The sequence below is a fragment of the Sinocyclocheilus anshuiensis genome, unplaced genomic scaffold (genome assembly GCF_001515605.1).
Source record: "Sinocyclocheilus anshuiensis isolate Anshui unplaced genomic scaffold, SAMN03320099.WGS_v1.1 scaffold419, whole genome shotgun sequence".
In the NCBI taxonomy this organism is placed as follows: Eukaryota; Metazoa; Chordata; class Actinopteri; order Cypriniformes; family Cyprinidae; genus Sinocyclocheilus; species Sinocyclocheilus anshuiensis.
Window position 1 is genome coordinate 1753927 of NW_015548228.1, and position 12719 is coordinate 1766645.

The 12719-nt window shown below is 38.4% G+C and overlaps 1 protein-coding gene across 1 annotated transcript in view; it reads right to left on the bottom strand.

Moving 5' to 3' along the window:
* Window positions 1-6236: 6236 nt before the first annotated feature.
* The window catches only part of LOC107654531 (zinc finger protein 281-like), a 15943-nt gene continuing 9460 nt past the window's right edge, over window positions 6237-12719 (bottom strand). Inside the window, exons 5-7 of the mRNA XM_016441638.1 lie at window positions 12166-12249; window positions 10589-10707; window positions 6237-10514 (exon numbers count right to left, since the gene is read on the bottom strand). Of these exons, the coding sequence (XP_016297124.1) occupies window positions 8901-10514; window positions 10589-10707; window positions 12166-12249 (1817 nt within the window). The 3' untranslated portion in view covers window positions 6237-8900. The remainder of the gene's footprint in view (window positions 10515-10588; window positions 10708-12165; window positions 12250-12719) is intronic.

Here is a 12719-nt window from a genome sequence, read left to right on the forward strand (position 1 = left end):
TTATGAAGTAAATGTATCAGTTTGTGATCAGTAAATGTCAAATTAAGGCTGCAAGATCACAATCAGAGCTGCAACACAAAATCACAAATTTTGAATGAAACACAGGATATTTGATATCTATGGCAGCTACTAAACTAAAGGATGTGACATAGCTAATCCCAAGAGTGCTCACTCACACCCAAGTGTGTGTGTGTGTGTGTGTGTGTGTGTGTGCATGTTTATGTGGTTTATGAGGACACAAATTTGTGTGTGTGTGTGTGTCTGTGTGTGTCTGTGTGTGTGAATGAACATCGGAGAGTCTCAAAGTCATGGTACAGTGACTCACCACAGACTAACCCTCACACCACACAAAATGCAACAACATTGTAGCACTGAAACTCAAATGTAGGTTTGATTAAGTGTCAAAAAGGGCTCAGTTAGTCACTACGAACTAAAAGATCCAGTAAGAACCATATAAGAACAGAAAGTTTCAAACAATAAATTAACTTTCTTTTTCTTTTCTTTTTTTTTCAGACAATAGTGGATTGTGGAGAATAATAATCCAAGAATAAATGCATTTTCATTATTACTATTGTTTAATTTAATGTAACATTAATTTGAGACCTACAATTTTATAATGTGAACCATTCAGGTAGTTATTCAAAATGTTTCCCATTGACCACAACTGTGACCAATGACATATTTGCATGTGATCATGATTTATGTGAGAAAGAGTAAAAAACACAGTAATAATAGACCCTTTCATTATTACACCTATATTTAATCTACTAAATGTGTGTGTGTATGTGTAACCTTTTCATATTTTATTCCATCACTTTATCACGGAAACACTTCATTCAGAATTTTTATCACATTATGTGATAAAAGAGTTATTACCATTATCTTTTAACCTATATCGTCACATCGGCCATATACTGACGCACATACAGTTAAGTTGGACAATTATAGCACACCTTATTGTGAAACATTTTACAAAATCTTTTCCATAAAATTAACTCAAGGCTATAAAGGCTATAAAAGGGCTCCTGCTTTGAACTAAAGCATATCTGCAGATGTCAACTTAACAGTCATATTTGATGTTTGCAGACTCCACGATGAAACGTGAGTAAACCCCAATAACAAATATGAAAAATTAAAACCATGGAAAGGAAACCAATATGAAAAGAGGCTGACGTCAAAGCTTTATTGTTCTGATTCATTTCAAAAACTCATTAAGACTGTCACAATAAGGGTGGGGAGTGCTCATATCTCCAATGGAAACGCTCTGTTTGATACTATTTTAAAGAAGAATGTCTTGACATTTAGTGCTCAAACTCCTTCGCTTGTATCAAGTAGCTACAGACACTCCCTTCCTTCTTATCACTTTGGAACATTTGTGGATTGCCAAGGACGGGATGGCAACATAGGCCTTTTGTTTAACCAGCAGTGATAAAAAGAACGACTGTGAACACTCCAAGCTCCAACAGATAAAATTTAGCCATGCCAAGACTCAGAGTCAACTAACATGCCACAGCAAAACAACCAGCTTGAATAGTTGTTGGTTCATAATTTCTTCTATTGGAACATATTTCCTTGTCATTTTCTTCTTAAGGCGCCTAGGTATGATAAACACATAAAAACAGTAATTTTACGAGACAGTTTCCATATAGGGATATTGCACCTCCTATAGAGGCCTCCAGATCAGAACATCATGTAATGAGAATATCTTTGGCCTTCCAGGTCTAATCTCTCATCTTCTGAACATTCTACACACTTCATTGAAAGCTAATCAAAAGCTTCCCCTGATGTGTCATTTACTGTGTGATAAAGACTGATCTGTGCTGGCATTCAGACTATATAAGAGGGTAAAGAGTTCTAGAGCGGAGGCAACCATATTGTTAACATTTCAAATGGTCATAAAGACAAATGGGTTTTGTGTAATGAGGAGGGTTTAAACTCTAATCTGTGCAGGAATGCAAAGTCATTCAGTGTTGAGTGTATCAGTATAGTGTGCAGTTATAATTTTACTTGAAGTTTCTTCTCTTAACTGGCACCTCCAGAGGTGTGCTTTTGCCATACCATTGTAAAGACTGAGAGGGACATACCACATATTTGATTTTTCCATCCCAGCTTCCAAAAATATGTTCTACTAAAAATACGTTTTACTAAAATTAAGTACATTAAGTAATAAAAATGTTATTAACGAATGTTCTCGGAACGTTCATAATGTCCAGTTTTTCAAATGTTTTAAAAATGTTTCGTTCTCGGTCATGCAAACATTAAGGGAACATTCCATGTCATCATTTTGCAAACATTACAGAAAAATAAAAATAAAATAAAATAAAATCACTAGATGGATTCTAACTAAAACATTTCAGGAAAAGAGTTCCAAATAAGTCCTGATTCAATTTAAGATTATGCATTACTTTTATTTTACTCACGGCAGGTTATGTAGGTTAGTTCGTTACTGGTGATTTAATTCTGGCTTTACAGCTTTATTGATCTTTACTAGACTAAAATTCAACTATTTTGGGTTGTGTCACAATAGCACACAAGAAGTACAAGGAAGGTCATTTTGTCCTAGCCTTTATATTTCATGAGAACTCTTTCCATTATATACTTATGAAAATGTGAGAGAATCCAAACAAGTATTGTGATAGGCAGGCAAATCATTATGAGAGATAGCTGGCTGGCATTGTTCCAAGAATGAGAAGCAGAACTGGGGAAATGTGCAGCATATGAAAATATTTTATTGTCCAGTTAAAAGAATAGATGTTTACATGCAGAACATTTCATGGGTTTTTATAGTAGGTACTGAAACATGACCTTTCAGGGAGACTTAATAATAAGAGTTAGTTGATGCACTTTTTCAAACCTGTTTATTTGAGCAAAACGTATCATGTATTTTATGTAGACTTTTGTTGAAAGTAAACTGGAATGTGTGTGAAAACAGGCGAAACGTGTTTAGAGTTTTGAGAAATGTGTCTTTGTTTTGAGAACTGAATGAATGGTTAGGGAAATTGTGCCAACTGAATCAATTATAGTGTGTTAGCAATTAAGAAACCTGTAATATGATTGGAACATGATTGAGTTGGAGGAGAGGAGTTTTCCCAAATAGTATAAGCAGGTATTGATTTAAGCTTTACTCTCAAAGTCAAGTGATCTTACCTACAACATGTATTTAAATACAATGCGTCAGTTGTTACTGGTTATTGATGTATCACAGGAAGTAAAATGAGGAAACAGGAACAAAAATAATTGTGAAATGGAAGTTCCCTGAAATGCATCAAATAGCCTACTAGTGCTGTCATTCTTCTTTTATGATGCTCATTGTCTCATATCTCAAATGTTCTCAATAATAGACTCTATGAAACACATCTAATCCATTGATTTGAACACATCTGATTCATTGTCTGTTCCTCAGTGGGTTCTGTACCATCAGTAAACGGTGTAAGTGGTTGTTCGGCAAGACTACTATGTTTGAATATGTTGCTTGTTCCTAAGATACATGTGACAGAAGTTTTATGTGTGGCCAGTCATTCATCAAAAGGACAGGACACAGAGAACCGGGATGAATCCTTGTGCTTCTAATTAAAGCAGAAGAAAAACAGGAGTAAGTTCTTAAGGTTATGGTAAACTTGACAGTTGTACAGCTGCAGTATTGATATATATAAAAGTTTTGACAACCTATAAGAATCTACAAATCGATTTTAGTAAAATAATAAACTAATCCCATGCATGAATCAGATCAAATAGTTTTGGTTTCATGCTATAAAGTAAAACTGTTTTAAAGCATGGGAACCATTCAGCATTAAAAATAGTAGTACACAGTGTACAAAATAAAATAAAATAAAATAACAAAAAACAAATTCATTTAAGCTGCTTTTGTTTTTAGGAGTGCATCTGAAGGTTGTTGTTTGTTTCTGAATATAATATAAGTTTAATTATTCACTGTTTTAATCATTGTTTGGTAAACATAGACGTTAATGATCATACATCTTCACTTCCTTTTGTCAGTTAAAAAATGCATTCTGAGTTCAGATCCACTGGGAAGTCTTTTCCAGGACAAGGAAGCCCATTATTTTCACACCAACTATATCACTCCTTCCTTATTGTTCTGGTTTAAATGGAAGCGTCCGTTAATGTAAACATTGGGTGTTGTTAGAAACCTTTTTAATGCATTCTCATGATATTGCATAGTTGACAGAGACTGTACACCATCTCAGTGATGCCAACATAATGCAAGAAAAAACCTATTCCGGTAAACTTGTTCACTTCAGTTCTATTGGGACATTCTATTATTTAAAAAAGCACAAGGAAGATGAGTATAGATATGAGCAGTCCTGTCATATTACACTGAGCAACATACAGTCAAACAAAAGTCTCAAAGTAGACCAGGGATTTCCTCCTAATTTAGTCAAAGCTATCACAAAATGGGAAAATATGAATAAAATAGAAAGCATTGCAGCTTGAAGCTCAATGAGTCAAATCGATCATGCATGACAGTCCCCTTCGTTCAAGTGACAACTCTCTGTTTGATCAGTTGTGCTCAGGACATGATACACCTTTATGGCTTTATAACATGCAGGTTGCCAGAGTAACAAAGGCCACTTGATCCTCAAATCTTTGTTAGAAAGCTGCTCCTTTGGCCTCCTTGCTTACTGGGACCAATACTAATTTAGACATCTACAACTTTCCTGCTAAGATGAGTGCTAAAGTTATTTTGAAGTTATTTTTAATTTTCATAGCAGTTACAGTGGTCCATCTAATGCCTGACGTAAATGGCTACAAAAGAACAGTTTGTGGACTTTGAACTTTTTGAGTGACACATATGTTATTTTAACAGTATAATTGAGACAATTAAATAGCAAGTCTCAAATCATTGCAGATTCTCACATACTTGGACATTGATACTTGCATATTTGAAAAGTAATATTATGGATTAAAATGTAAAAAAAAATAAAAAGTTACACCCACCCCCACCTATGCTGAATTTAATTACCCCGAAACGAACAGAGCCATAAATATCTCTGTTGACTATAATTGTATTAAAACTTCCTTGAAGTTTTAAGAAAACTATTAAATTTAAAAATAATATCAACATTTAACAGCACATAAAATTGGCCAGTCTATAATAATATGAAATGATAATAATCTAAATGTTTCATAAACACTTTTAAAATCAAACAATAATAATGGCTGTGGTGTATAAAGGTAAGGTAATACAATAGCTTGTGTATTCCTACTAACATAAAAAAAAACTCCATATTTTCTACCATTCAAGTTGATAGAAGGGAAAAAGCATTTTCTATTTTAATATTTTTAAATGTAATTTATTTCTGGTTATGCAAAGCTGAATTTTCAGCATCATTACTCCAGTCTTCATTCTATTCTATTCCACTTCAATCATTCTAGTATGCAGATTTGCTGCATTATCATCAACGTTGAAAACAGTTGTGCTGCTTAATATTATTTTGAGAAAACAGTGATACATTAAGGATTCTTTGATAAATACAACGTTTAAAAGAACATTTGAAATATAATTATTTTTAGAATTATTAAATATAATTTAATGCATCCTTGCGGAGTAAAAGTTATAATTTCCTCAAAAACCTTTTTGCTAAAAAGCTAATACTAACCCCAAGAGATCCAAAATTAACCGGATTTGTCCTTCATTCACATTCAAGGGCAAGTTGCTATGTGGGAATGGCTGTGAACCTCAATGAACTTCACAGATAGGCCTTGAAAACCAAGTTGTACAGGGCTGGGTAGAGCTATAAAAAACCTCAAACATACAGTCCACGCTCCACCCTGATACAGACATTACCTCATGATGGTGCAAGTGATGAGATACCAAGGGGAAAAAAAACAATATTTTTAACATTAGCTGGTCAATTTTAGAAAGGTTTGCCTCTTTGTAATTATTTTAAGTAATTAGAGTAAGCTAAATGCTCTGATTGTCACCCATGGAGGCATGTACCTTGATTTATGGTCACCATGATGACAGAGCAAGACTCAAGATTAGATTCAAATGCACTCCTACTTTTGCATTAGTGCTTCAGAACCTTAAGTCCACTTACTTAAGCCCTTCAGCTCAAAAAGATATGGTATGTTTACCAAACAAGATACTGAAGGGGTGGATCTCTTACAGTACCATACAGTATATAAAAATATCTTGTAACATCACACACTAGAAATAAATACATGCATCCGAACACACTGATCTCAGCATTTTTATTGTTTTTCCTAATCAATAATAAAGACAAAATGGACAGGTATAGCCCTGTGTATCAGATCACAAGAATCTGTAATAAAATAAGACAGGAGAGAAAAAGATCATTAGCTACAAATTTGGCATGGTGACAAAAAGGGGGAAGAAAGATAACATTAAAAATGTACATGCAAAAAAAAAAAAAGTAGTGTTATTAACTATGTAAACAAAATAAATACTTTCAGGAATATACAGCAAGAAGCCAAAAAAAGAAAAAGAACCTTATGGTGGCAACCACTGACAGACTGATGGCTGGCATTATTCAAGCCACACAGGATATCATTCAAGGCTTAACAGTGTCTGCGGGGGCTTTACACATTGAACCAGAAATTATATTTCAGCTGTGCTTCACATCAAATCATAAAACAAATTACAGGACAAAACTGCAGGGCACAGGATGAATTTAAAACAAAAATAAATGCAAAGTGAATTGACAGCCTGTGCATCTGAATAAAATTAGATTTCAATTCATAGCATCTTTGGATCTCCTTGACCTTAGTTATTGAAACAATACTAAAGTGACCAACTTCAAGAACCTTTCAGAAGTTCAGAAAATTGTCTCTGAAAAGGAAAGAAAACAGAAAATCCTACAATAAAAAAAGTCAAGTTTAAAAGGGACTACTTGAGGCGTTTTTTAACGGTAGCCACATCAGTCATGCTACATACAGTCACTCTTTGATATCCCTGCTTCTGTGAACAGTGATATGAGGTATAAATACATCAGCTGTGTTGATTTCATTTTAGTCATCACACTCCTCATTAATGTGATTATTATTACTACATTATTGTGAACGGAGTACCCCAACCTTCCTAAATGAGTCCTAGTGGTCAGTTTGTGTTCCCTAAGGGCTGTCCACCTGTCAAACAATCTTGCATGTGGTTCTGTCCTTTTGGGGATCGGTAGGTAAAACACATGAAAGGAGGAACAACATTAGATGACAGTAATTCAAAGACAGTGTAACAGCAGCCAACAGTGCTGATGGAAGACAGTTATTGATCGTTAAAAAAAAAAAAATTACAATAATACTTGTACAGTACAAAATCAAACATATAAAAATGTAGTTCAAGGTAATACTTTGCCCTGCATGCACACTGCAATAAGTTTTCTGAATTCCTTTTGGACTGTTCAGTCAGTATATTTAGGACCAATACTATATAAATTACTAAGAGCGGGACTTTTTACAAGTCGCCTCTGGTGAAAAGCTTGGTACAACGGGCCATTTTAACAGAAAGCACATTTTCCCCAACCCAATACTTTTGAAATAAAACAACAAGAAGAAGAAAAATCCCCCTCTATAACCTGCCCTACATCCATGAGAAGCTGGGAATAAAATATAAAAAAAAGACACCCTACGCTCCCACCCCAAGAAAAGCCCACCCTTAATTCCAGCAAACACGTCCCATTGAAACTAACGTTTTCCATAAGAAAGACCTTATCATTGGCCTTTTCAACAATCTACGCTTCCTAAAATGAATCCCGCCCCTTTTCTGTCCACTGCCCTCTTTTAAAAACAGCATGTCAGTTACACAGTTCACATTCTGTGTGATCAGCCTGGGTAGATTCATTCACCATGTAAAATAAACAGGATCAAAAAAGTGCTAAATGGGATTCTTTCTGACTAAGAAGGGAAATGAGGAGTGGACGGAGGGAGAGAGGGATGAGCAAGCCAGACAGGCGCAGAAGAATCCCATGATGTGGCCTGTGCCAAGAGGCACTTACACGCTCTCATGCAGTGCCCTCTAGTGTATAGCCCTTGGCTTCACAATCCAAGGGAAAAAAGAAGGACAGGGTGAAAGGGGTTTATGTGCTGTCAGTCACAGGCCCCCCTTCACAAACTCAATCCCTCTTTATCCCCCTCCAAGTAACCTGCCAGTCTCAAGAAAGAGTATATGTTATTTTACATACAGATATTCTTATAAATATATATTTATATATATGGCCCTTACTGAAAGAGAATGTGAGCATTTCACATTGACATAAAAGTACCATAATCTCTATACAGCTAAGTGGAAAGTGGTGTCAGTGTAATTTAACAGGCAGCGCTTTAATCTTCTACTTGTTGCACTTATTCAGAAGAATAAAAAAAAAAAATCTCCTGAAAAAGCTCTTTGTATTTGCAAAACGTCTGCCTCTCGGATGAATGCTTGCTACCCTTCTGGATTTGCCGTCCACACGTTTTCCTGAGTAATACTTGAATCATTGTAACAGACGATTTCAGTTCTAGGCAACTCCCTGCCATTGCTTTTTCATAGTTATTTTTTACACGCTTGTGAAGTCAATTGCTAAAATGTACGTGAATGACATTTGGAAAAAAGTAAGCAGAACTAATTTCACTTGCGTTTTCGTCTATTGATCAACAGAGCAGAACTAAAAGTCTACGCAGCATTTCCGAAGGAAATTGAAAAAAAGAAGAACGTAATAATGGGAAATGCATTGCAGGCCAAAGGAGGGTGAAATTTCATATGAACATAATGGCAGTGAGGAAAAACATTACTTAAAAACATGACAATTTCATTGAAGTAGGAGAACTAAATAGCAATAATAACAATATTAATAATAACAACAATAATAATAATAACAACAATAAAGACAGCATGACAAAATAAAAATAGGGAACCTCCATCTGAGCATCTAGGCACAGGAGCACATTCACCTGTAGCTTTGGCTTGTTGGGGTTTTGGAGCCACTGCTGACTGGGTTGCTGGCATCAGCCAAGAGACTGCTATACCCTGAGAATTCGGAGACTGATGTCTGTAAGCGGTGAGTCACCTCTCCCCCCGAGTCACTGCTGAAGGCCAGGGACACTCTGCCCCCTTTAAACTGCGCCCCGAAAGCCTGGGCAAAGTTCTCGATCTGATAAGGAGCCTTGGCTGGGTCCAGCGTGGCCAGGTCCTGGGACGCAGCCAGGGAGAATCCTCCAGTGGTGGCTGCGGCTCTGTTTTTCAGCCCTTGCGGTTCCTTCCGACCACCCAGGTCGGGAGGCTGAGGTGTGATCTGGTAGGCGTTGGTGTTGGGGGTGTGTGGAGGTGGCGGAGGGGAGGTGTGCTGCTTGTCCAGCTGTTCAGTGAGCTCCTGGGAAGGTGTGAGCTGCTGCGTGTGTACAGACGGCTCCAGGCCGCTCAAGTGGAAGCCCGTTGGAGGCGACGAGCCCTCGAGGAGACCAAAGTGGGACTTTGGCACAGACAAAAGGGAGGGCGAAGATGAGACAGGCTGAGAGAACGAGTACTCGAGAGGTGAGGAAGTATACACATGCTTGTCTGACAAAAGTGGGCTAGGGCCTGTAAATGGTCCCGTGGTAGTCACGGCAGAACCAGGACTGGAACCCAACGGGAAGCTTGCGCTGTGACTGGTCCTCTCTAGTGCCTGTAGGAGAAAACGTGAGTACTCATGCATGATTACGGCTTTGGGACTCGACGGGGCACCCTCGGTTCCCAGCGGGTCTGCAGCATCTGTGGCGGCTGGCTGGAGCTCGACGTGATGGGGATCGGTGATGTCGAAGGTCACGTCAGGCTTGTGAGCGTAGTGATCCAACAAACTCTGGAGAACCTCATCTGGGATACCAGACTTGTCCTGCTTTATATCTCCCAGAGGGGACGAGTCCAGGAGGCCCAATGTGGCGTCACCATCTAGGACCCCAGAAACTACACCCTGGATGACCGTCGGATGCGACTGCAGGTGACTGACGCCTACGTCGTAATCTGAAGCTCCAGAAGCAGCGCCCCCATTGTTCGGCACATGGAGGTATCGCCTCTTCTTCAGAAACTGCATGGCGTCATCATAGTTACTGCTGTTGGGACAAACTTTGGCCCCTGGACCTGGAAGAAGACCGAGGCTGTCCAAGCCTCCTGGCTTGGATTGATCCATGGGGTGAGTATTCTTCTCTAGGGACTTCCTGTTCCCCTTCTTAAAGGCCATCTTGGGAGCCCGGCTGTGTTCACTGTGCATGCTGGGGCCTGGCTGGACTGAAGATGAAGTTGTTGATACCCCAAAGTCATGCACCCCGTAACCATCCGCCCCCTGACTATGCGTCGCACCCATAGACCCGGATGACTTTTTACGTTTTCGGTCAACCCCCTCACCAGCATTTTTTGTCTTGCCCCGTTTGCGGCTGGGCATAGCTGCATTTCCCTGAGAGATTCCGTAGCTGCCGTGTTCTCCGTCGCCTGCTGAGCCCAACTCGTGCTCTGCTCCATCCACACCCATTTTAATGGCATCTCCACACGTCCGCTTGTGCTTCAGCAACCGGTCCGTTCTGGAAAAATACTAAAGGAGGAACACAAGTGTGAGAACACAGTGCTGCTAAACAGAAAGTGTTGAAACTCGTGCATGAAACGCACCTGTTGGCAGGTGTCACACTTATATGGCTTTTCTCCACTATGAGTTCTCTTGTGTCTTTCCATGTTATACTTCTGAATAAAACGCATGTTGCACTGGTCACAGCTGAATGGCTTCTCTCCTGGAAACCAGACATCCATGAAAGGAAAGATAAGTTGTGGACCAAACAAATTTGGTTTGCAAATTTTATAATAAAAACAGAAGTGGCTTGTGAAGCATGATCGACATCTTGCTAACAAATAAGCCAGATATGAGGAAATGAAAGCTGAAGTTGGTGTGAACTTGAGGAACTTACCACTGTGGATCTTCTCGTGTCTCTGTAAGAGGTATTTCTGAATGAAGCTCATGTTACACTGAGTGCAGCGGAAAGGCCTCTCACCTGTAAAGGACATGGAGTGTCAAGCATTGACGTGTTTATAGTGACTACAGAGGCAGCAATATATCATGATGGTTTTTAATGGCCACCCCTAAGTATGAGTAAAATAATTGTATCAATTACAACTGAATCTAAAGTATAAAGTAGCAAACCTATTTGGCTGCTGTTAAAATAGTGGTTCAAACTTTTTGACTCCAAGGGCCTTGGTTTGTACAAAATACTTTTTTGTTAAAATATATATACACACATGCATGTATATATACAGTGGTGTGAAAAAGTTTTTGCCCCCTTCCTGTTTTTTTAATTGTTTGCATATTTGTCACACTTAAAAGATTCAGATCATCAAACAAATTTTAATATTACACAAAGATAACCTGAGTAAATACAAACTGCAGTTTTGAAATTATGATTTAATTTATTAAGGGAAAAAAGCTGTCCAAACCTGCCTGGCACTACGTGAAAAAGTAATTGCAACCCCAAGAAAAGCCCACCCTTAATTCCAGCAAACACGTCCCATTGAAACTAAAGTTTTCCATAAGAAAGACCTCATCGTTGGTCTTGTCAACGTAATCTACGCTTCCTAAAATGAATCCCGCCCCTTTTCTGTCCACTGCCCCCTTTTAAAAACAGCATGTCAGTTACACAGTTCACATTATATGTGATCAGCCTGGGTAGTTTCATTCACCGGGTAAAATAAACAGGATCAAAAAAGTGCTAAATGGGATTCTTTCTGACGAAGAAGGGAAAGGAGGAGTGGACGGAGGGAGAAAGGGATGAGCAAGCCAGATAGGTGCAGAAGAATCCCATGATCTGGCTGTGCCAAGAGGCACTTACACGCTCGCATGCAGCGCCCTCTAGTGTATAGCCCTTGGCTTCGCAATCCAAGGGAAAAAAAAGACAGGGCGAAGGGGGGTTATGTGCTGTCAGTCACAGGCCTCCCTTCTCCACTATGAGTTCTCTTGTGTCTTTCCATGTGATACTTCTGAATAAAACGCATGTTGCACTGGTCACAGCTGAATGGCTTCTCTCCTGGAAACCAGACATCCATGAAAGGAAAGATAAGTTGTGGACCAAACAAATTTGGTTTGCAAATTTTATAATAAAAACAGAAGTGGCTTGTGAAGCATGATCGACATCTTGCTAACAAATAAGCCAGATATGAGGAAATGAAAGCTGAAGTTGGTGTGAACTTGAGGAACTTACCACTGTGGATCTTCTCGTGTCTCTGTAAGAGGTATTTCTGAATGAAGCTCATGTTACACTGAGTGCAGCGGAAAGGCCTCTCACCTGTAAAGGACATGGAGTGTCAAGCATTGACGTGTTTATAGTGACTACAGAGGCAGCAATATATCATGATGGTTTTTAATGGCCACCCCTAAGTATGAGTAAAATAATTGTATCAATTACAACTGAATCTAAAGTATAAAGTAGCAAACCTATTTGGCTGCTGTTAAAATAGTGGTTCAAACTTTTTGACTCCAAGGGCCTTGGTTTGTACAAAATACTTTTTTGTTAAAATATATATACACACATGCATGTATATATACAGTGGTGTGAAAAAGTTTTTGCCCCCTTCCTGTTTTTTTAATTGTTTGCATATTTGTCACACTTAAAAGATTCAGATCATCAAACAAATTTTAATATTACACAAAGATAACCTGAGTAAATACAAACTGCAGTTTTGAAATTATGATTTAATTTATTAAGGGAAAAAAGCTGTCCAAACCTGCCTGGCACTACGTGAAAAAGTAATTGCA